Source organism: Sciurus vulgaris, assembly GCF_902686455.1.
Source record: "Sciurus vulgaris genome assembly, chromosome: 7".
Classification (NCBI taxonomy): Eukaryota; Metazoa; Chordata; class Mammalia; order Rodentia; family Sciuridae; genus Sciurus; species Sciurus vulgaris.
In genome coordinates this window covers 63,703,543-63,727,882 of record NC_136467.1, presented here as the reverse complement: position 1 = coordinate 63,727,882, position 24,340 = coordinate 63,703,543, and the positions used below count along the sequence as shown (strand labels likewise).

The 24,340-nt window shown below is 31.5% G+C and overlaps 1 protein-coding gene across 1 annotated transcript in view; it reads right to left on the bottom strand.

The window, feature by feature from the left end:
* The window catches only part of ASCC3 (activating signal cointegrator 1 complex subunit 3), a 449,567-nt gene that overhangs the window by 224,737 nt on the left and 200,490 nt on the right, over positions 1-24,340 (bottom strand). The window contains 4 exon segments of the mRNA XM_079148642.1: positions 7,019-7,090; positions 9,548-9,724; positions 18,497-18,585; positions 18,588-18,660. Of these exon segments, the coding sequence (XP_079004768.1) occupies positions 7,019-7,090; positions 9,548-9,724; positions 18,497-18,585; positions 18,588-18,660 (411 nt within the window).

The window sequence follows — 24,340 nt, the reverse complement described above, 5'->3', positions numbered from 1 at the left end:
ACTGCCATACACATTTCTTACTATTATCTACTAATCGATAAAATATATTTAAATGGCAACATAATACAGCTGAAGTTTAAACACATAGTCCCATAAGAAATAAGTGGATTATCCCTTAACAAAGAAAAGCAATATATTAAATATGTAGTTTCCTGCTTAATAAAAATGGGTAATATGCAGCTAGTAATAACTATAATTCAATTTTGGAAGCAAATTTCTGACTTTGTTTTTTATCTCTATATATGCACAAACATGTTACAAATAATTTGCTGTATTTACATGTACAACAAAATTTTTAAAAAGAAAGTCTCATAATGAAGTACATGTAAACTTCAGTCAGCAATGTTCAGCAGAATAATGTAATTGAAGAGTTAATTTAGCTGTCAGTTTTTTAGATGAGAAGAACTACCTATCTTTCATTTTCTGTCAGATGGATGCATATAAATTCATTTACTTAGAATTATCATTTGGAATCCTACACAAAGATAGCAACTGACTGGGATAACATCATCTTGATCCTCAATTACGAGTGGGAAAAAACACAGTTCAGAAATTTCACTGTACTGGAGGTTGTTTGCTGATTTGATAACAAAAACATAGGCTATAATACTACAGTTTAGTTGAGATGTCTCTTCAAGATTTTCTTTTTTTTTTTTTTTAGGGAAAAATTATCCGCTTAGGGGTTCTAAATCCCTGAAAACAAACCCCATTGTGAATCTCAATATCAATGACTAATCATCAAGGATTGCCAACCTTGCCGAACCAATATCTGCCCTAACCTCAAAATCAAAATGTGTAGAAGTCATGCTTTATAAGTACCTACACCATAATTTCAGTACTAGATAAATTACAAAGGCATTCAGCAGAAGCTGCCACTTATCAAGATACATAATTTTATATGCCAAATAGTAGTTGACAGATTAGCTTGAAAATAGAAGACTTAAACAGTCACTTTTTTATTGAAAAGACTGATAAAGTGAAAATTTAAGTTTTGAGCAACTTATCTAGAACTATTCATGTAATAAAAGAAATTTGAAGAAGTGAAAATGATAGAGCTTTGTTTTTGAATCATATTGTAAAATAACTTAAAAAAAGTTTATAGCTTTTATTTAGCAGGTTTTGTTACTGGGTCCCCACAGAGAGAAGACAAGAGAGTTACAGATGATTATTATACAGAGTATTTACCAGACTTAAAAACTCTTAGGAAACAAAATAGAGTCTTCCACTGATCTTTTTAAAATTAATTTTTTTAAAATGTTTTTATTAGTGCATTACAGTTACAAATAATAGTGGGATTCATTTTGACATAATCATACATGCCTGGAATACAATTTGCTCCATTTAAGTCTCTTTCCTTCGCCTCCTCCTTCCCCTCCTTCCTCTATTCTACTGGTCTTCCTTCTATTTGTTTATCATTTTATAAATTGGTGCTTTATAGATATACATAAAAATAGAATTTGCTGTGGTATATTCATAAATGTACATATTATAATTTGATCAATTTCATTCCACAGTTCCTCCCTTCCTGTTCCTCTTCCCTCCTCAATCCCCTTCCTCTACTTCCTCTACTACACTGATCTCCCTTCTATTTGTAAAAGGACTGTTAGGACTGTTAACTTGTGATGAATGCATTAATGATAAAGACCACTGTCTTATTAGATCAATATTTATAATCTGAAGGCTTTGTAATACTACCAACACCAGAGACAAGTTTTAAGCAGTGGGATATAGTCCCAATGCATTTCAAATTTCCCATGCTCCTTATCTTACTAAGTACGTTAAGTCTTTGATGACAAGGCAATTCATCACAATCAAATCTTATGTATCACAGAATACATGATGCCATACTAGCAGCCAAACCAAAAGTGTTCACTCCAGTCTTTCTTGGTAGGAATCAACCTCCTGGAATATAAAATCTAAAAGGACAACATTGCATAGAACACATGGATTACAATTTTTAAATATAACAACTTTAGGCAAAGCATAGGTTTACACTTTAATGATATTGTTTCTATTCATGGATTGGTCATAGTCTTGAACCAGAAAAATACAATAGTTTAGAGAAGCTACGGGAGTATGAGGAAAAAAGGCTAGGAAATTAAGGGGAGAAAATGCATTTAAAAAATGGAAGGACATACACCAAAAGAAGCTACCTCTGGGTAGTAGAATTAGCAGTGATTATTTTCTCCCCCAACTATTGCTTTTTTCTTTTTCCAAGGGTTAAATTTGTTAAATTCTTTCTTTATTCAGTTTCTTTTATACTAATGATATTGAAATCACATTTTAATAAAACTAGAACAGGGGCCAAAAGACCACAGGGTCACAGTATGTAAAAAAAAAAAAAAAAAAATTCAGGGAAGGATAGGTGTTTCTAATTGTAAATAAATGCACAAACCAAAATACAAAAAAATGATATCCATATCTGAGTTATTACAATTGTGAATTAAAGGTAATAATTGACAATTAAGAACAGAACTCATTAGAATGACACCACTGTGTCTGAACATGCCTTAGGATTGAAAAAAAATTCAAAATGGCAAAGGCATACTAGGTCACAACTTTACATCACACTACATTTATAAGATTGCTCCTAAGAAATAACATACATTTATATATTCTAATGTAGGTCTGTGGTGACAAAAAGACGTAATTCATTTGGAAGTGTATTTTTAGAGTCATGTGGTAAGACCTGTAGTCATTTGAGTCCCTTTTAGGGAACTTGTAATATGTATATTCATTTTGTTTTCTTTGAAGTATTGGATCCAGTAGCGTTCTACCTCTAAGCCACATCCTTAGACCCCATTTATTCTTAAATTTTGAGAAAGGATCTTGCAAAGTTGCCCAGGATGGCCTTGAACTTGTGATCTTCCTACCTCAGTCACCTGAGTAGCTGGGATTACAAATGTTTGCCACTATGCCCAACATAAGTAAATTTTTACACAGAAAAAGTAACAGTGGGTAGAAAGATAATCATTAGAGCAACACTGTCATTAACAACAGAATATTGAAAATGTTTAAACTACTCAATAATGGAGGAATAACCAATAATAAAAAAATAGCCAATGTCAAGTTAATGGTAAAGGAAGAATGTGAAGTTTTATTAAAAAAAGACCTGTACTGAAATCCTGGTGCCAGCCTTAACTAGCTGTATGATCTTGAGAAGGTGCTTAACATGTTATATATTCGTCTCTCCTTTTAAAAAAATAGGAAATAATCATGTGTATGTCAGAGGATTAGAAAAATTAGTCCAAACAGACTTACAGGATATCTGAAAATCAGACCCTGAAAAAAGACTCCCCTTTTCTTGCTTATAGACAATAAAATAGTGAAGATCATATAGGTACATTATAATATGTTTATCAGTCATTAAAGAGTGAACATAAGAGTGGATATTCAGTATAATTATAATTTATAATGGATTATAAATAATAATAAAAAATTGCTTGGATAAGCAAAATTAAAAGTTGCCTGAGTGAATGGTAAAAGACTAGAAGGAAATGCATAAAATTACAATAATAATAGTAAAGTGGCAAAATAACAAAACTATTTTTAGAATGACATTTTATTTTTATAATCAAAAGAATGCAGGAGATATGTAAGTATTTCTACAAAGCTCAAGTAAATCCTCCTATTACAGAAAACAAACATCATAGCAAATCATTCAAGAACAGAAATTGAAACTGCAGCCTAAACCTTCTTTCTTAGAACAACAGCCTAAAGAAGGGTCATAGTTATCTGCTCTAATTCTTGTTTGGAGCAGCACAGATCTAGATACAATCTCAGATATCAAAGTCATTCCACAGGCTCTCAAATAGTAATTAAACATTACACAAACACCCACAGTGAAGTTTTAGCTAGATGTGAGTACCAGAGAAGAAAGCTTAGCATTGACACTTCTTAAAGAGCTGGCACTCATGGATGACATGACACAAAGAGAGATAATTCTTGTTGCCAACTTCTACCTCAGCTGTGTTCAATTCCTAGGTTCCCCATGTTCTAGAAAAACCAGCCCCTCATCACTGAAGACATCTTTTGGTATCCCATCCGAGTCTGTCTTTAGTAACTAGCACCAGATTTATCAAAATAAATCAAAATTTAATAAGAAGAGCCAGCCTTTAGTCAGCTTTCATTCTGAAAAGCAAAGCAATGAATGAATCTACACTAAAATTGGAAAAGCTGGCAATAAGACCCCACCTCTACTGACCTAATATCTCCATTGAGCATCTGTGCTTTATACATCAAGATTCTAAGGAGACATCATAGTACCTATTACAGTGAGGGAACTATGCAAGAAAAGAAAGAAGAGAAAGTTTTCCTTGGATCCCTAAAATTACAGCATTTATTTAATTTTTTCTCCAATAGAAACTGCTTCCTTTCCCAACATTTAGGGATAAGGCACTGCATTTTATTTATCAAAGACTTTTTAATTATAAGATCATATTTAAAAATCTGTAGTAGTATAATAAATATATTTAAAGAACAATTATATGCAGGGCACAGTACTGCATGCCTATAATCCCAGTGGCTTGGAAGGCTAAGGCAGGAAAAGTACAAGTTTGAGGCCAGCTTCAGTAACTCAGCAAGGCCCAGTATCAAAATAAAAAATAAAAAGATCTGGGGATATGGCTCAGTGGTTAAATGTGTCCCTGGGTTCAATTCTTGGAACAAAAAAGGAAAAAAGAAAAAAAAAATAGAACAATTATAAACAGTATGATAAAAGCTACAGTTCTAAAAAAGAAAAGAGAGAAATATAGGTTCAAAGGTCTTAAAGTAGCCATGCTACTATCAGTAAATGCATTATTAGGCTACTTACCTACATTACTTGGAATTTACAACCATATATTTTACATATATGTTTTCACATGGATACATGAATTTGTCATTCTTACTAAAAACAGTTTGCAAAAACTGCCCTTTACCTCCCCCAAAACAATTTATTCCAATGAGACTCAATCCTAAGAACCACAATAATGTAGCAAGTAGAATCAGCCCTCTGACTATATAAGGATCCATGTGTTCCTTATCCCTGATTTCTACATGATGATTCAACCAACTACTGACAGAAAATCTTTTTTTAAAAATCACATCTATGCTAAACACATATAGACTTTTTCTCTTCATTATTCCCTAAACAATACAGTATAACTACTTACATTCTATTTACATTGTGATTAGGTGTTACAAGTAATCTAGAAATGATATAAAATATATAGGATGATGTACATACGTTAAATGCAAATGTTATGCATTTTATATAAGAGACTTGAACATCCATGGATTTTGGTATCTTTTGAGAGACTTACTTTCCTGGTAAGTGCTAATTAAACAGAAGAAACAATGATTGATATCCTCAATTAGAGGGACATTACAATAACATTCCTATTAGTAGCTTTTTATGATTTTTTTCCCTAATATTTGCAAATTGTTCAATTACAAAAGATACTGCAAGGAGTGGTAAGTGTTTTTCCTGGCTAGAGGTAAAACATCCTTTACATGTTACAAAGTAAAGTATTTACATTTTAATTTTCAATATTTAAAAAGAAAAAAATCTTTAGCAATACTCATTTACAGTGAAATCCATCATAGATTTAAAAATTTTTCTTGTGAATGAAGAAATACCATCAAAATTAAAAATTTTGATATAAAATATTAACTTGTAGTTCAAAATAAAAGGGAGACCCAGAATAGTCAACATAATAGTGAAAGTGAAGAACAAAATAAGAGGACAAGAACATGCTTTATTTTACAAAGAACCTCATTTTCTTCATCTGTCAAGTGAGGATAACAGTATCCCTCAGAGGCTGCTGAAAGAATTCATTGAGATAAAGAATATAAGAGAATTTTATCAGTTTTAGGCATTTATTAAGAGCTAGGGAAAAAATAAGAACTAGAAAAGATCAGACATATTATTATTCTTAATAATTTTGAATCAATTTAAAATTAATTAACAATAATTAGGGTTTATTTTTCAATTAATATTAACAAAGAGTTAGGTTTTAAAACAGTTTAAAATAAATATGAGAAAGAGGACCTATAAAATAAAGAGGAAAGGAATAATAAAAAAAATGTTGTTCTCAAAACTAAGCACATTTTGCTAAAATTAAGTTAGAAAAATGAATTTTAAAACTGCTTCCTGAAAATAGACAAAATGTTTCCAGGGTGCTTACTAGGTGGTGTCTGATGCTATGAAGTCTTATGTTTTATATACTGGTACTGCAAATAAGATTTAGTCTGGGGGAAAAAAAGTTTCTCATGTACTTAAAAGGAATTTATAAAGATGAAAAGGCCAGAAAAACACATTACATGCCATAAAGGTTAACATTATACATATAAATAAATCCTTTAATAAAGCTACCCAAAGAAACATAAACAGTTGAACGAGGATTCATTTTTATATAAGCAATTATTATTATTATTCCACCTTTCATCTGGTAATCTCGATTGAAAAGTTTTAGATAAAGAGGAGTTTAAAAATAAAATCACCATTTTCTTTTCTTTCTTTTTGTTTTTCTTTACAGTGCGGGATATCTAAATCAGGGCTTTGTGCATACTAGGCAAGCAACCACTGACCTACACCCATATTCCCAAACTGCTTAATTCATAAACACCATAAAACAGTATAAAATGTTATTTCAATTAATACAAATTCATGAAGACAGTAAGAAAAATATAACACTAAAAATTTCTATATTATGTAAGAAGATATGGATTAAAATTTTTTGATCTCATAGAGGGTGGTGCTTTTACAAATGATGAAAGGGAACAGAAATGTAAAGGAAGAGACTTTGGTTTTTGTACTAAATATGTCAAATAAAATAACATGACCTATTGATATTGGGATGTCAATATCAACTGTGAATATTTTTGTGAGATATGAATATTCATTGGGCTATAGCAATTATTAAGATATAAAACCTTTGAGTCACTCTCATTAATTCAAGAAAAGTTTTATATGAAGAATCTAAGTCAGAAATTTTAATCATTAAGCAGTCTTTAAAAAATTATAAAATAAGTATACCTGATGTCCAGCTTTTACTTGCTTCAAAACACTTTCATAGCATACTTCATCCATGTTATTCAACTGCTGCATCTTAAAGTTTTTAAAACATGAAAAATGTCAAATGAAAGTTATAAACTTTCTAACAATAAATAAAACTTTGCCAATTATAATGCATCCTTTTATACCTCTCAGACTAGTATACACAGAAACAACAAATGCATAAAACCTCCCACAAGAAACAAGTACAATGCCATTGAAGCTACAGAAAAAATACTTCAAAGATTAAGATTGCCCCTGGTACCCACAGATGAGAGCCAAGTTTTTAAGAGACATTATCTTTAAGAATAATATACTACTTAGTTATAGATATTTTAGAATAACTTTCAAAGTTCTCTCTGTTTTCCCTAGAAAAGATTGTTTTTCTTCTATTCCATTCTATAATCTATAATCTATACATTTTTCCTGTTTAATTCTCAAAGTTTTAAGAACACTACAGGTGGAATGCCAAATGCTGTACTGAGATGGAACCTAGGAAACAATTTCTGTAATGTATATGGATAGGAGAGCTATTCTTTTGAAACAGTTTTCAGATTAATTAAAAACCTAATATACAAAGTGTGAATTAAGAAAGGGTCTTGTTTTCCCTATTAATGATGAGGAAGCATCTAACCAAACAGGCAAGAAGGGGATGAGAAGGGTCATGTCTGTCTGAAATGACTATGACTTGGATTTTTTGTTTCAGTAAAATAAGCATTTTTAAATTCTAGAAGTATTAAAACTGATAGTGGCTAAACAGGTTGAGATGATCATAGAATAACTTATTTCCACCACCAATGATTTAAAAAACAACCCTATTATCACCAAATAAATTCCAATAACTTTTATAGTACACTTTGGGTTGAATTCTATCCAAAGTCATTACTCCAATTATGAATATTACTTACAGCACTTTGTCGTATTCTTTTATAACAACTGGGTCATATATTGAGTTTTGGAATGAAAGTGAGAAATCTACAAGGATTTCTTTTTATAATAAATGACAAGGTAACAACTAGTTATAAAACATATTGACAATACCCTGGGGGAATGCTTAATGGTTACCCACTGCATAATTCAAGTTAGTATAATACTAATAAGTTTAATAAGTCAAAAGTCTACATTTATTTAAAAAAACATAATTAACTGTTTATACTATATAATATATAATATTTTAAAATGGCTAAATTTCTAAACCTTCAAAATAATTGATAGCACATCTTCTAATACCATTCCTTTCATGATTATGATGCTAACATATATATTGTGATAACAATTTTAATTAGTTCTAAAGTATTTACCAATGTGTATGATGCAGTTGAAAGAAAATGTTTTAAAAATGGCTGACAAAAATCCGTAACAATTTTCTTCTCCTAATAGCTCTGTGATAACCATCTGCTAACATTTAAATTATAAAGCAAAAAACAATCTAAAGCTACAAAGAAGCAGTTCTACATTTATCATTCTGATACATTAAAATGAACTAAATAATCAAATATATATTAAACATGACTGAAAAAACAAGTATCAAGTAATACTACAGAGCACTTAAAACAATGAAAGTTGAAATATTCATATAATATTATATCATGGTACTCATTTGTGAATAAATCTGAAAAGGATCCCTACAATTTGAAAGATCTCTTACATTTATGCAATGCAATTAGTGCACATAATCTGTTGTAACAGTTATTTTTAATATCTATTGGCTGAATATTTTAATTACAATAGTATAAGGTAAAAATGGCTCTACTTACAAATGAAATATTTTTTAGAAAGAAGTAAATGAACATAATAAAGAACAAATTTGACATGATAACACATGATTCCATCTTGTTCTCTTACTAAGGAGGTCAAAAGGCTGTGAATATTATCCTATAGTTATTTCTTCTGAAGAAAAATATGGGTTGTCAAACAGAATAAAAAAAAATAAATTTTAAACACAGTAAAGTTTTCCTTAATATTCTAAAATTAGTCTGTAATAAGTACTGAAATAGTGCAGATTTACAATCTAAATAGTACTATTAAGGAATTAAATAAGCAAAGTTTTTGAAGCACTATACAGAATTTTAGAAATGACATTTATATACATAATATGATAATTATAAAACATTTTAAGTTAAACAAAATATCTCCCCTTGTGGTTGCTACCATGAAATTATTTTTCAACTACAAAAGAAGTCTTATTCTTTTGTTAATACTTTATCAAAATATATATTACTGGTTTAGTTAGAGGACTTATTATCTTATAATGGGTTTCAAGCAAAGGAACTTTTTGAAATTTTAATAACTAAGAATACAAAATATACATTGAAAATAGCAATGCAAACTACTACAAGCACCTTTCTATAACCAGTCATTGAGGAAGTGTGTTTGATCTTTTCTTAGAAGGCACATTAGGAATGCTACTGAAATGGTCTTTTGCAGTCTTTATCCCCAGACAAATATTCAATAGCAAGTCAACATAAGTATTTTTTTAGGAAAGTATAATTATTGAAATGAGTACTTTACCTTATTTGCACTTTTAATCCCTAAAAATGTTTGTCCAAGAGGTACTGGTCGAAAACGGCCATCAAAGTAGAAAAGTCCAATGTAGGGATTGACATGTAAAAATGTAGCAACATCGAGGTAGTTGGGTAATGTTGCAGACAGTCCAAGAATCCTTATCATACTCTGTGTGGATTCAACCTATATGGGTTATTTTAATACTTTAATTAAGTATGGTTGTTTACATTAACTTAACTAAAAAAATTATTATGTATATTGTTAATAGGATCTTCTAAAAACTGTAAAAGGAAATGAGTTCAGACATCAACTGAGGGTCTTATCATGCAAAATTCTATAGATCATAATTTACAACCTTAATCCAATAGATAAAGAATAGAACTCTGCACTCCCTACTATTAAAAATATGCATAGGAATTTACATCAAGTAACAAATTTTTTTAACAATGGAATGTATTATTAAGTCAACAAGAACTCCATAAAGTCCCCAAAGTGAAAAATCTATAGCCTAAATTCTCTGATCACAATGTAATATACCTACAAAGGTAATATTAATGGATGCTCCAAAATTTCCATTCAGCACCACAGTGGCACACATTTGTAATCCCATATGCTCAGGAGGCTGATGTAGGAGGATTCCAAATTCAAAGTCAGCTTAAAGTGTGTTTGATCTTTTCTTAGAAGGCATATTAGGAATGCTAGGCCCTAAGCAACTTAGGGAGATCTTGTCTCAAAACTAAAAAAAAAAAAAAAAAAAAAAAAATTAAAAATGGCTGGGGATGTGGCTCAGTAGTAGAATGCCCCTGGGTTCAATCCCTGGTACCAAACAAACGCCAAAAAAACCTCCATTCACCTGGTAATCAAAATGCACCATTATGAGCCCATGATGCTGCTATCAATGTCACAGCAGTTTTTTTGAGGAAGTCATTGACAAATTAGCTCAGTCTAGGAGACTCAATGAGTATAAGAAAATTAGTTCAATATGAATAATAGTAATACTTTCAGAATCACTCTTCCATCTACACAGCATTAACACCTAATCTGTAGGAACTAAGGATGCAGAAGTGAATAAGACACACATGCAGAGAACATATGTAGAAGGATAAGTAAGGAGGATCAAAAACTGATAGAATTGGGTGGAAATCAAAATACATACACATACAGAACACCTTACCATCAATTTGTTTCCAATAAAGAAATCATATGGATATCAGCAAAAACCCAAACCAAACTGAACCAAAAGCAAAGAACTCAAAATAATGGGATATTATCACACTTACTATTTAAGAAAACTCCTTCATAGTATACAGTAATTAGAATGATTTCAATTACACTATAGTTCTATATAGTGCCCACAGTAATCTTCAAAGAACTAGAAGTTATATTTGGTTTTAAAATTATTATTAAAAATACAAAACATATTGAACAAATTTTTAAATCATTTGATGTCAAATACATGGTCCCCTAACAAACACCAGAGACATTTTTCTGCTAAAAATCCATTATAAAACAACCATGTTTTTAATCTAAAAGTATAACATCATTTTAATATGATGAAGTCCTGTGAGAAATACTTTATTTGAAATAGGAATAATTTGGAATTTTATGTTCCAAACCAAATTCCAAAGCTCTATAAACCACAGATATTTAAAAAAGAAATCGTTCAAAATTATACAAAAATGATGCTTTAAAGATTTATCATTAACTCAAAGATGAGGCACTAAACTTTCATGATGTTTCCCCTCACAAAAAAATCTAAATTTGGACAGTCTCCCTACTCAGTGAATGCAAAATTAGCAAGACAACTAATATCAGATCAGTGTTGTTAAATACAACAGATTTAAGACTTCTTATATTTCTGTCTTTTCTAACTTTCTCCCCATCATTTCAAGTATGTTGGGAATTTAGTCCCTAATCTAGCATGTAATTTCAGATCATGGACAGAAACTTCACGGGAATGGCTTACTCTAACAGTTGTACATTAGTAACAAATAAGAATGATGTGAAACACTGCCATCTACGGGGCACATGTGGTAATAACAACAAACAAAACCAGGAACTTTGCTTTTATTAAATATTCATGAGCACTGCACTAATACATATATGAGAATCACATCCATGGTAGTCAACATGTATCTGTCTACTTATCAACAGAAATATGGAGGTTCAAATCAGACAGAAGAACAGGATTTAATCATCTTTAATATCCAGTTAAGAAATTTAAAAATATTTTTTAAGATAATAAACAACTATTTAGCAAATGATTATGAGGAAGGTACATAATTGAAATAGGGTTACTTTATGGAGATGATAATATGGGGGATGAATTAGTATATACATAATTATGAATTGTATATCCGTATCATACACAACATATTATGTTAAGGTTTATTATATATTTACATAATTATATTATGCATAAAATATCCTATAACATAAATTATATATCATTTATAATATTTATAAATATAAAATTATGATATTCATTTATAATTTACAAAATATTTATGAAAATACGACTACTTTAAACATATACATGTTGCATGCATGCGGGTGTGTGTGTGTGTGTGTGTGTGTGTGTGTGTGTGTGTGTGTGTGTGTATACATACAGAAGGATTAGCAGCAAGACTGCATTCTATTTTCTCTATGGGGGCAGAAGGGTACAGAAAAGAATGATGTCCCAGTTAAATTCCCTTATAAAACATGTGACTGACAGACCTTCTGGGAAATGTACTAATGCTGTTTACTTGGCCTCTAATGTTTTATAGGTGCAGGAAATTCTTTATCCATGGGATGCTTTTAACTGGATGGACATGCAAATAAATGTAGAATGTACGGATTCATGCAGCATGGTTTCCTCAACAATTTTAACTAAGCTATTTAAGTATCTAGGTACAAAATGAAAACATTTCATGATCAAAATAACTCTCTTATGTGAAAAAAGGAAATGAACCGCATTTGTCTTTTTGAGGTCTTACATATAAAATCTGTACCAGAGCATATCCACTGTAGCAAAAAAGGGCCTGGAGATACTTCTCAACTGTTTTACAACTATCTGTACTTGTGAAATTATGCTTAAATTGGACATTAGCTAAAGTATTTAATTTTTATAAAATAAATCTGTTCTGAACACTTCAACTTTCTATTTTATGTACATGTATCAATATTTTTAATTTATATGTTAAAAAATGACCATATCCCAAGAATACTGCCCCTTTACTTTTAAGAAATCATTTTTCCAGCTTGCTGCATATTCTTTCATGCATACACACCTCATTTTACACCAGACTAAAAAGAATTTAAATTATCTGTTTGTTGATGACATACTAGAAGATCAAAAAACAAACAAACAAAAACTCCACCAGAAGATTTCTTGAGCTCATGAATAGTAGCAGGATAAAACATCAACACTCATAAATCAATAGCTTTCCTTTACTCCAATAATAAATACGCTGAGAAAGGAGATTATTCACAATAATCTAAACACAAAACAAAAACAAACCCTTGGGAATAAATCTAACAAAGGAGATGAAAGACCTCTACAATGAAAACTAGAGAACACTGAAGAAAGAAATTAAAGAAGACCTTAGAAGACGGAAAGACCTCCCATGTTCTCAGACAGGCAGAAAATATTGTCAAATGGCCATATTACCAAAAGTTACAGATTCAAAGCAATCTCCACCAAAATACTGATGACATTTCTCACGGAACTAGAAAAACAGTCCTAAAATTCATTTAGAAGAATAAGAGACTCAGAATAGCCAATGCAACACTGACCAAGAAGAGCAATTACAGGAATCCCAATACCTGATCTCACACTGTACTAGAGAGTCATAGTAAGAAAAACAGCATGGTATTAACATCAAAGAGAAAGAACAATGGAAGAGAAAAGACATGGGAAGAAACCCACATATATACAGTCATCTTATCCTTGACAAAAGTGCCAAAAATATATGTTGGAGAAACAGTCTTTTAAACATATAGTGCTGGGACAAACCGGAGACCCCTATCTTTTGCACTGTGAAAGTCAACTACGAGAGGATCAAAGACGTAGGAAATAGACCAGAAACTATGCAACTCCTGGAAGAGAACATGGGTCAATATTCCAACAAATAGGTACAGGCAATAACTTTGTCAATAGAACACCTAAAACTTAGGAAATAATTCCAAGAGTTAATAAATGGGATGACATCAAATGAAAAACTTCTCCACAGCAAAGAAACAAAAGCATACAGAGAGCTTACAGAATGGGAGAAAAATATTTGCTACTTCCTATTATAACAAGAGGATTAATATCCAGAATCTATAAAATATATATCTAGCATATATAAAAAATCACACCAAAAAAAGCTCAAATAATAAATGAGCAAAAGAACTAAACTGACATTTCTCAAAAGCAAACACACAAATAGACAATAAATACACGAAAAAATATTCAAAATAAGTAGCAATCAGGGAAATGCAAATCAAAACTACACTAAGTTTTCATCTCACTCTAGTCAGAATACAAGTATCAAGAACATAAATAATAATAGATGCTAGTATACTCATGCATTGTTGGTTGGACTGCAGATTAGTACAACTACTCTTGAAAGCAGTGTAGACATTCCTCAAAAAAATTAGAATTGGAATCATATCTATGACCCACCTATCCCACTCTGAGGTGTTTATACAAAGAACTAATATCAACACCCTATAGCAAAATACAACCACCTCAATATTTAAAGCAGCACAATTCATGAGAGTTAAATTATGGAAATCAGCCCAACATGCCCATCAATAGATGGATGAATGTATGAAGAAAATATGGTATGTATGCACAATGAAGTTTTATTTGGCCATAAAAAATAATGAAATTATGGCATTTGCTGGTAAAAGATAGAAAATATTATGATAAGTGAAATATGCCAGGACTCAGTCAGGGTTGAATGTTTTTCTCTCTATGTGGAACCTAGACAAAATAATGGGGGAAAAAGTGTGTTGGGGGACAGTGATCATGTGAAAACAGAAAAAGATCAGTGAAACAAAGAAAGGAGATAAGGTGAAAAGAGGTATGGAGAAAGGAAGGAACTCAGGAATGAAATCAACCAAATTATGCTATGACATATATACCACAATGAATTCCACCTTTATGTATATCTATAAAGTGCCAATTTAAAAAAAAAACTATAAATAAATAGAAGAAAAAACAGTAGAATAGAAGAAAGATCAGGGAAGGGAGAAGAGGAGGGGAATAAGGAAGTACTAGGGACTGAATGGAGCAAATTAATTCCATGCATGTAAGATTATGTTAAAATGCCCCCCACTATCATGTATAACTACAATGGACTAATAAAAACATTAAAAATGTAATAAAAACAAAAAATTTGTTTTGTTTACCATTATATCTAAAGCATCTAAAAATATGAGCTGGCAAGTAGTAGGTGCTTAATAAATATTCACTGGATAAAATAATGAATGAAAATACAAATATAGCACACTTTTTATATCACACAAAGATATAGAATAGCTTTTTTTCTCAGTGAATAATAACACAGATATTTTTAAGCCCAGTTCATATGGCTCTATTATTTTTAAAGACTTCAAGGTAGAATTTCATTGTATGAATATACTATATTAAACCATTTATGGTGTCGAATATTTGGTTTTCAAAAATTTTGTGATGTAAAAGAGAGCTTTGGGCTGGGGATGTAGTTCAGCGGTAGAGCACTTGTCTAGCATGTGTTAACAGCTGGGTTCAATACCCAGCATGAAAAGGTGTGGGGAAATGGGGGAAGAGAGAGTGCAAGTGCTTCAATGAATACTAGTATTAATATATCTTGTGAGTTTCTGTTATTTCCATAGTTAGATTCCTAGAAGTAAAAATACAGGGTTTGATTTTAATGAATGCCTTCATATTACATTCCGTTTTCAGTTTTGCTAATCTAATTAGAAATACTGATTTGGACTTCTTTCAAGTATGTTTGCAATATTTCTCAGTATTTTTGTTTCTATTGAAAAATGTGTAACAAATAATTTCTGCTATTTGGTCACATATATTTTAACTTTTGATGTTACATTCTTACTGTCATGACTGGCCACAATATTTTACTATTTACACATTGAAATGTGGCAAAGTTTTCCTTTATAAAGGTGGAGTTTAAGATGTTGCTTAGATATGTACTCCCAAGGGTACCAAGAAAAACCTCTTCTACATTTTCTACAATGCACTGAAAGTTCATTTGATACAATTAAATAATTAATCTGCCTAGAATTTTATGATTGATTTACTAGAAGGAATTTACAGGAACATTTAAAACTAGGTTTGCACAATATATCATTTCCTAAAGTTTTATATTAAATTCCTATGCATGAGTATGAATAAGAAATCTTCAGGATATGAAATATAAAATAACTTATAAACTAGATATTCAGATGGGGGTAGAATTTTAAGGAAGAGGAAAAATCTGGCTATATGGGTTTTTGACTTGGAAAATAAGTGGAGTACAATCTCATATATACAGATACAGAAAAGATGACAGAGTTCTGACATGATTAGCAAGAGACATTTAGGGAACATCAAAGCAGAAACCTACAACTGAATTTGAATGTGGATAGAAGTCAGCAGGAAAAAAAACTTAAATGCAATATTTACATATGTACACACATAAGTTGAGCATTACAAATCTGAAAAATCTGAAATTTGAAATGCTCCAATATTTGAAACTTTCTGAGTACCAACCATGCTCCCACAAATGGAAGATTCCACACCTGAAATTGGTATGACAGGTCACAGTCAAAATGTAGGCACACTAAAAATATGGTATCTAAAATTACCTTCAAGCTATGTGTCTAAGACATATATGAAACATAAATGAATTTCATTCATGTTTAGGCTTGGGTCTCATTCTGAAGAATCTCATTATTGGCCTAGAAATATTCCAAAATCTTCTTCTCCACCAAAAAAATCCTAAAATATGAAGCACTTCTGGTCTCAAACATTTTAGATAGGGATACGCAACTTGTATATGTACAGATTTTCTTTCTCTTTCTCTCTCTCTCTCTCTCTCTCTCCTCTCTCTCTCCTCTCTCTCTCCTCTCTCTCTAATGACATAAAACTTTAGGTGAGAGAGGCACAAAAGTATTGTTTTCCTGGATAAATACTTAGAATGAAAAAAGATGACAGGTAACAGGGTCTTAGAGAATATACACATTAATGATGAAAACAAGAGATAAGTAAGGGAGCCTGAGAGAAAGCAGACAGGTGGAAAAAAAAGCAAGTAAAAAATCAGGGCAGGGTGTCATCATGATTCAAAGGAAAAAAGTTTCAAGGAATGATGAGGCAGTATCCAATATCAAAATTAGTAACATCACACGTTAAAAAAAAAAACAAAAAAAACTGGGTTTGAAAACTATCTTTGGTAACTGGTGATAACTGGTAAAAACATTTTATTTATGTTGATTTAGTTCAAGCAGTGACCAGACTGCAGAGGGTGAAAAAAGCAAAAGGGAAACAGTGAAGATAGATTAATATTTCAAGAAGCTAGGTGGTAGGGAAATTTATGGAGCAAAAATTAATGGAGAGGGATAAATTGAGGGAGATTTTCTCATATAAAGATGAAAAGACTTTGTAATTCTATTAAGCTGAGGAGACAGTGGCCACAAAGAGGAGGAAAAAATTAAAGATAAAGGAGAAAGAAAAGGAGTAACTTACAGAGTGAAAGAAATGGGGTCTGAGGCAAGGGCGAAAGGGACCGCTGAGGAAAAGTCAAGGAGTGTAATGATGGAATCCTTATGATGATAGGAGGAGAGGCAGAATTCTTTTCTGGTTAGGGGAAAGGACAGAATTTGAGAAGTTCAAGCATGAAGGACTTCCATTTCCTTTCAGTAAAAGTGCCTCTCATGTAAAAATGAGGCATGACAATGTGAAGGAGAGTGAGGAAGCTTAGTAATGGTCACATTAGGGAAACAGAAGGAAAGCTGCTTAGATGTTACAGGGTAATCCAGCAATTCAGGTAAATTGGAGGTCCCACAAATGTGTAGTAGATATCAATTCTGTAGATCACTGTGTGATCTTCTTCACTAGTGATAAACAGTCTGGCTAGAGGTACAGGACATGATTCAATTGATTTGTTATTGTAATTCTGTCAGGTACTCAGGTAAGTTAAGGTTTTCTGACAACAGAGTAATTGGTCATGGGGTCTTGGCTATTTCAGAAAGAAAATCGAGGCAAGAGAATATGAAGTTAAAGATAATAACAAATGGGAAGTCAAGGGACAAAGTTCTTAATGAGTCTGAAAAACTTGTGTTTGTTTTCAATACGTGTATAATCTACCAGAAAACGTCACTTTAATATTCATGAGTACTCTAAGAGTACTCTTTTATTTCACTTACTGAAAATGAAATGAATAATGAATAAATAAATAAATAAATAAACTGACAGGAAATATCCTGAAACTCCTGGCATTGATGAATTTACCCAATTTTTTGTTTGACTATTTTATGAATTACCAAAATGGCCCAAATCTAGAGGTAACATAAACATGCCCCTTTAAGAAATATTATTTAAAATTATGGATATGTGGTAATCGTGTCTCATTTTATCCAGTATGTCAGAAAAAAAATGTAAATCATGTTCAGATTTTTGGAGGGTAGAGGGCAAAGAAGTGAGTCAAAGTAATAATATTTCCCTCTGTTCTATTATATTTTAATTATGATTAGTGAATATTAGATCAACTTTGCAACACAGGTTTAGAATAGAATTTTTCCTATACTCATTTTAGTTAAAGAGACATCAATGAAATAAGATTTGGAAGAAAGGAAATTTTAATATGGAAATGAAACAGTATTTCTTCCTACTGAAATTACCTTTATCCCTGAGAATAATGCATATTAATTTTTTCTTTGAATTCTACATTTTAGGATTAAAAACATATTGGTTATCTCAAAATAAATTTATAAATAACTTTCTCTTACCTGTCGTAAAGTACGTGCAACTATGCTTTCTAATACTGGTCCTCGATCTTCATGCAGCAAATGAACTTCATCAAGAATAAGGAGTTTACAATTTGGGAAAGAGCAACATCCCCAACACTCTTTCTTGTCACTACATCCCATTTTTCTGGTGTGGTCACAAGCATCTATAAGAAAAGAAAAGAAAACCAAAATGGGGGGAAAGTCACATACATTATATAAATTTCATCTATATCCATTCAAAAATAAATATTTTTTGGCCACTTTATACATATCTAATAAAATGTTTAAAATATCCTAAAATAACATTTAATTCACCATAGACAACAATGAATTCAAGAGAAATCTTCCTTAAGCTTAATTTTAAACAGTTATTTAAAGTTCTGAAGGTGAATAAATGTAGTGTATGATGCACAAATTACACACACATACACACACCGAAAAAAACTGCATATAAAACAAAAACAAAAATTCTTATAAAGTAACATATATTGATAGTGGTTTTATTTGAAAATGGTCCAGGAAGTGAAAATACCTTTAAAAGGAGATTAAAAGAATGCTCATCAGTATTAAGCCCTATTTCAGTTTGGAGAGAAACTACTTATTGCAATTCAGTTTTCAATACTCCCTTAATAGCAATTGGTGCATGCAGTAGTTACACTACACACACACATTTGATGAAGCATAACAAACACTCATAGTAACCCCAACAGTAGGTCTCTGGAGATAAGGGAATTTGGAGCAGGAAGTAGGCTCATGGTTTTTATGTAACTTCATAAAAGCAGACCATTTAGAAGTGAGGTGGAATTATAAATCTACTACTTTTGCATAGTGAATTGTTTGGATGCTCTAAAAGCATAGAGTGGCAGCAGGAAATGGTGTAGGAAAACAGTCTCATCAACAGATGGTTCCAAAGAATGCATGAGGTAACCATAAATACCAAAGTTTCTCTTAACCAGTAATATCAGACTATAAAAGACTGATGATAATCAACAATTCACTGTGTTTTTGCAGGATTACTGGGATGGGAGTCAACTGTTTCCCTCAAGAATTTATTATGTCATTTTAATATTATTTCATCTGTCTGGAAGTCCCTTATGGGGATGATAATCTTAGTGTTTAAAAATGAATGAACAAAAATTCTTAACAAAATGCACAATTCCGCTGATTAGCAATATCACTGCTATCATTTTTTTAATGAACTATGTCAAGCTGCAAAATTTAGCAGTTGATATTCTACAGAACATTAAGTAGCAAGCCCAACAAAGTAGATTAAGCAATGCATATTAAGGTGTGAAATACTACAAATCCAAGTGACTTAGTTAACTTAGTAAATTTAAAATGGCAATGTTGAGATCACAACTTTTACAGAAAAACATGTGCTACTAGAATTAGGTATAAACAGACCTATTATGATTTTGAGATTTAAAATATATGAAACATTTATTAGGCATTAACTAATATTTTTCAATATTACAATAAATTTAAAACAGAAACTTCTGTGAATACTGACAAAGTCAAACAACCCAAGATATGTTATCATAAATGTACATAAAATAAAATACTAACAATCTTTTTATTAAAGTTCTTGAGAAGGATGAATGTTTTCCCTCAGATGTGGAGGCTAGACCAAAATAAGAAAAGAAAAAAGTGGGAAGTGGATCTCATGAACTTAGAAGAGAAGTCAGTGGAACAGAGGAAAGGTGATTGAGGGGTGGGAGAAGGAACAGGAAAAGGGAGGAACATGGAATGAGTCTGATCAAACTTTTCTATGTACACATATGAATATATCACAGTGAATTTTACCTTTATATCTATAACACACTGATTTTAAAAAGGTAAAAATAAATAAAAGGAAGATCAGTAGAGTATAGGAAAGGGAATAGGGGAGGGAGGAGGTCAGATAAAAGAGAAGTACAAGGCACTAAACTGGGGCGAATTATATCCCATGCTTGTATAATTATGACAATGGCCCCCAATATTATGTATAACTAAAAAGAACTAATAAACATAAATGTTCTTGAGAAACATGCCCACCTTGTTAAAAAAGCAGCAATTCTCCCAAACTATAAATTAAATGACACATGAAAATATAAAGATGCTATTTTATTAGTAGGAAATATTAAGAAGGCTATGAAGTATACTCTTAAACTATAATAAAAAAATACAAAGCTTGGCTATCTACCTCACCCCAAATTTAGAACACTGTGTTAGTACTTTTTTTACAATTAACTGAATTTCAGAGATAATAATATACCAATTAAATTGTGAAATCAAAAATTTCAAACATCAAATTACCACCAAATCTTTCTAATAATTTGTTTTCTGTACTTTACTTTCAGCACATTAAGAAGTGGTCTCATTTATATCAGTTATCAGCACTTTCATTCCCTGAACTAAAATTGCTAGAAAAGGAAGTGTCACATAGCTTAATGAATTGAAAATCATGCAAGAAATTTCCATCTGCTCGTGTATTAGACCATAGGTTAACTGTCAGTATTTTTAATGTCAATATTTAAATTTCTCTCAGTACATGTACTATTTATTTCCTCAGAAGTATAAAATCATTATTTGAAACAGTTTACAATTTAGCTTGTCCACTGGGAAAATGGCATAGTAAAGATACTTACTTACCACCATTATGCTACAAAGTTGGTATATTAAATTTTAAAATGAGCATCAATTTGACAGAAAACTAAAGGACCTAAGACTTGCTAGAACAATTCATCTGATAATTCACCTAAACATTATTAAAGACTTTCCTTACATATGTATATAGTAAAATTGCAATACTCAATATTCCATAAATGTTTCATAACCGTTCAATTATTCTTTTCCAAAGGTGAAATATATTCCCCTTCCAGAGGGAAGGAGAAGAGAAAAACAGTGAATTTTAAAATTTGAACTTTTTAATAATTATTTGCATAATCCATTAATTGAACACTACAGCAAACCCTTTATCAAAATACACCAGAAGAGGAGTGTTTCACTGAATGAAAAATGTCATGTCTGAATCTAGGTATTCACAGACTTGTCCCAAATAGAATTCTTTGAATTTTGAACTAAGAATTATGAGAGTGATCACAAAGCTTCTTGCCAAATAATGTCTGTGAGAGGAATGAGTTTTGAGCGTGTATTTTACATTCTGTTCCTTTTTCTCTCAACCTATTAATAGGTTTAACTAGGCTAATGCTCCTTGAGAAACAGAAAATGCAAACACTCCAGTAGTAAAAGAGCTGTCACTACATCAACCAGCTAGCAATTACAGGCGGATGATCAGTACCTACCAGCCAGGCTTTTTCAGTTTGCAAGAAATTGCACTGTTCCTAAATATGTTTGCATTCATATTTTACTTTACAGTTACCCAATGGCCAAAGATGAAAAAAAGTGATTTGTATTACACAGGGAGGCTTGATAAAGAGCTGAGCCAGAATGATAAGAAAGAAATCAAAATAATGTTTGGAGGAAAGAGAAAATGGTTCTGAGGGGACAGAATTTTTCTGTCTTATTAGTAGTGTGGTTTAAACATTTATCAAAATTCACTATACTACATATTTATGATTGGTGTTTCATTTTGAAAACATTTCAAAAGGAAAGAATCCTAACAGACAAATCAAATGTACTGTGTGGATTTCAACTAAAACAAAGGGGACATATAGGGAAAAGACTAACTTGATAGGGCATAAAATTAAGAAAATACTATTAAAATTCTTTAGTGTAATAAAGGTATTGTGGATGTATTTTTCAAAGAGGTTCTTATCTTCTAGAGAATATAATTCTATTCATAAATGAAAGAATTTACAAAACCAAAAAACATTAAAAACAATATACTTGTTCCAAGTAGGGAAAAATGGATTACTACCTTAATATATAATATCCAAATTTTTAAAAATAGTAAGCTCTAAAATTATATTATCTACTGAAAGGATTTGTCGTTCCTTTACTTATTTTAAACACTAAGGCTACAACTTAGAGAAGTATTCTATAAAATGAACTTATTGCTTCCACCCTCCCAGGCTAGTAAACTTCAAGTCTTTGACTTTCTCTCTCTCTCTCTCTCTCTCTCTCTCACTTTATTATGATGAAGGAGGAAAAAAGGCTTTGGGGGTGAGAGGTGGAAGTGAGGGAGAATATGTGATGGAGGGAGGTAATGCGGGAACCTCTGGGCCTGTATAAAGGACTGTGACACATTCTAATGCCAAACTGGAGCTACATTTTGAAAGAATCATTCCAGGAGCTGCAGCATACAAAGCAGGTAGAAGAGGGCCAAAATAGATGTAGGTTGAGCAGTTGGGAAGTGGCTAGGTAGTTCAGGAAGACTGTTGATTAGACTGGGTGATGGTGGTAATGGTGGATGAAAAGGAGGAGTTAGAGAGAAATGGACATACTTGAGAAATACTTAGGAGGTGAAATGGATAGGCCTTAGTGAGGAAATACAATTGAGATTGAGAGTGAGAGAGTTGATAAGGATGTCTTTTAGCTCTCTGCTTATGGAACTAAATCTATAGTTGTGTCATTCACTGAACCAAGGAATAATGGAATACCTCTGGTTTGGGAAGGATTATAAACTTGGTTCACACAAACTGTACTTAAGGTACTTGTGGAAAGGCCACACAGTGTCATATGGGTCTAGATTTCAGAAAAGAGCTCTGGTTTGGGAATATACATGAGTTATTTCTACAAAGATTATAACTGGAGTAGTAAGAAATCTTGAGAAAGAATGCAAAATTTTAAAAAGATCTAGGATCAAGCCAGATAGAGAAGGAAGAAGCTACCAAGGAAATACACAAAAAAGAATGGCCAGTTGGGCACAGTGGCACACATCTGTACCCCCCAAGCAACTTAGTGAGACTCTATCTCGAAATAAAAAATAAATAAAAGGCTGAGGACATAGCTCAGCAGTAAAGTGTCCCTGGGTTCAATCCCCAGCACCCCACAGCCCCCCCGAAGGAGTGGTCAAAGAGATTAGAGAAGAGAGGAAAAATAAGGAGAGTTTTGTATCACAAAGGTCAGAAAAGTAACGTAAAAAGTGAAATCAGCTGGGTACACTGGCATATGCCTGCAGTCCAAGCTACTTAAGAGACTGGGAAGTAGATAATATCTCAAGCCCAGAAGATTCAGACTGGTTGGAGCAACAAAGTAAGACCTTGTCTCATGAAAAACATAAATTAATTAAAAAATAAAAGATAAAAAGTGAAATCAGCATTTTGCACCTATTTTCACTTCTATGTAATCTTTTGGTTATTTTGCTTTCAACTATGAGGGCGTGTATCAGAAAATCTTGCTTCTAAAAATAATCATTTTATTAATGATATAGGATTGATAGTTAAAATCTACAAATCATCTTTGGCTTTGGTCTTTGAAAGGCAGAAAGAACAATAGACTCTTTTAAATGAACATAGTTTCGTGTTCATAAATCAAGGGATGACCAATGACCATGTGGTGTTTGTAACCATACTTTATTATCAATCTAGTAGCAGAAATAATATAAGTAAGACCCAGAAATGGAATTTTTCTATTTAATACAGGTGATTTTGTCACCTCAAAAATCAATTTCTTTCTCCATTGTTATTTTAAGATAGAATGTTTATCTTAAATGAGTAACTGTGTTTTCAAATAATTTTGTAGAATGAAAAGTAAATGCAAAGACATAAAAAACCTAAAAAGACATTAATCATCAGACTCTGAAAGTATTCAGAAAGCACTCCTTTTAAACACTGCAAAAAGCTTACATTTGGAGGAGGAAAGAGAAAGGCGAAATACTGGGGAATGATATTGTCAAATTATATCATTATACTGTGTGCCTGCACTAATATAAAACAATGAATTCCATCATTATGTGCAATT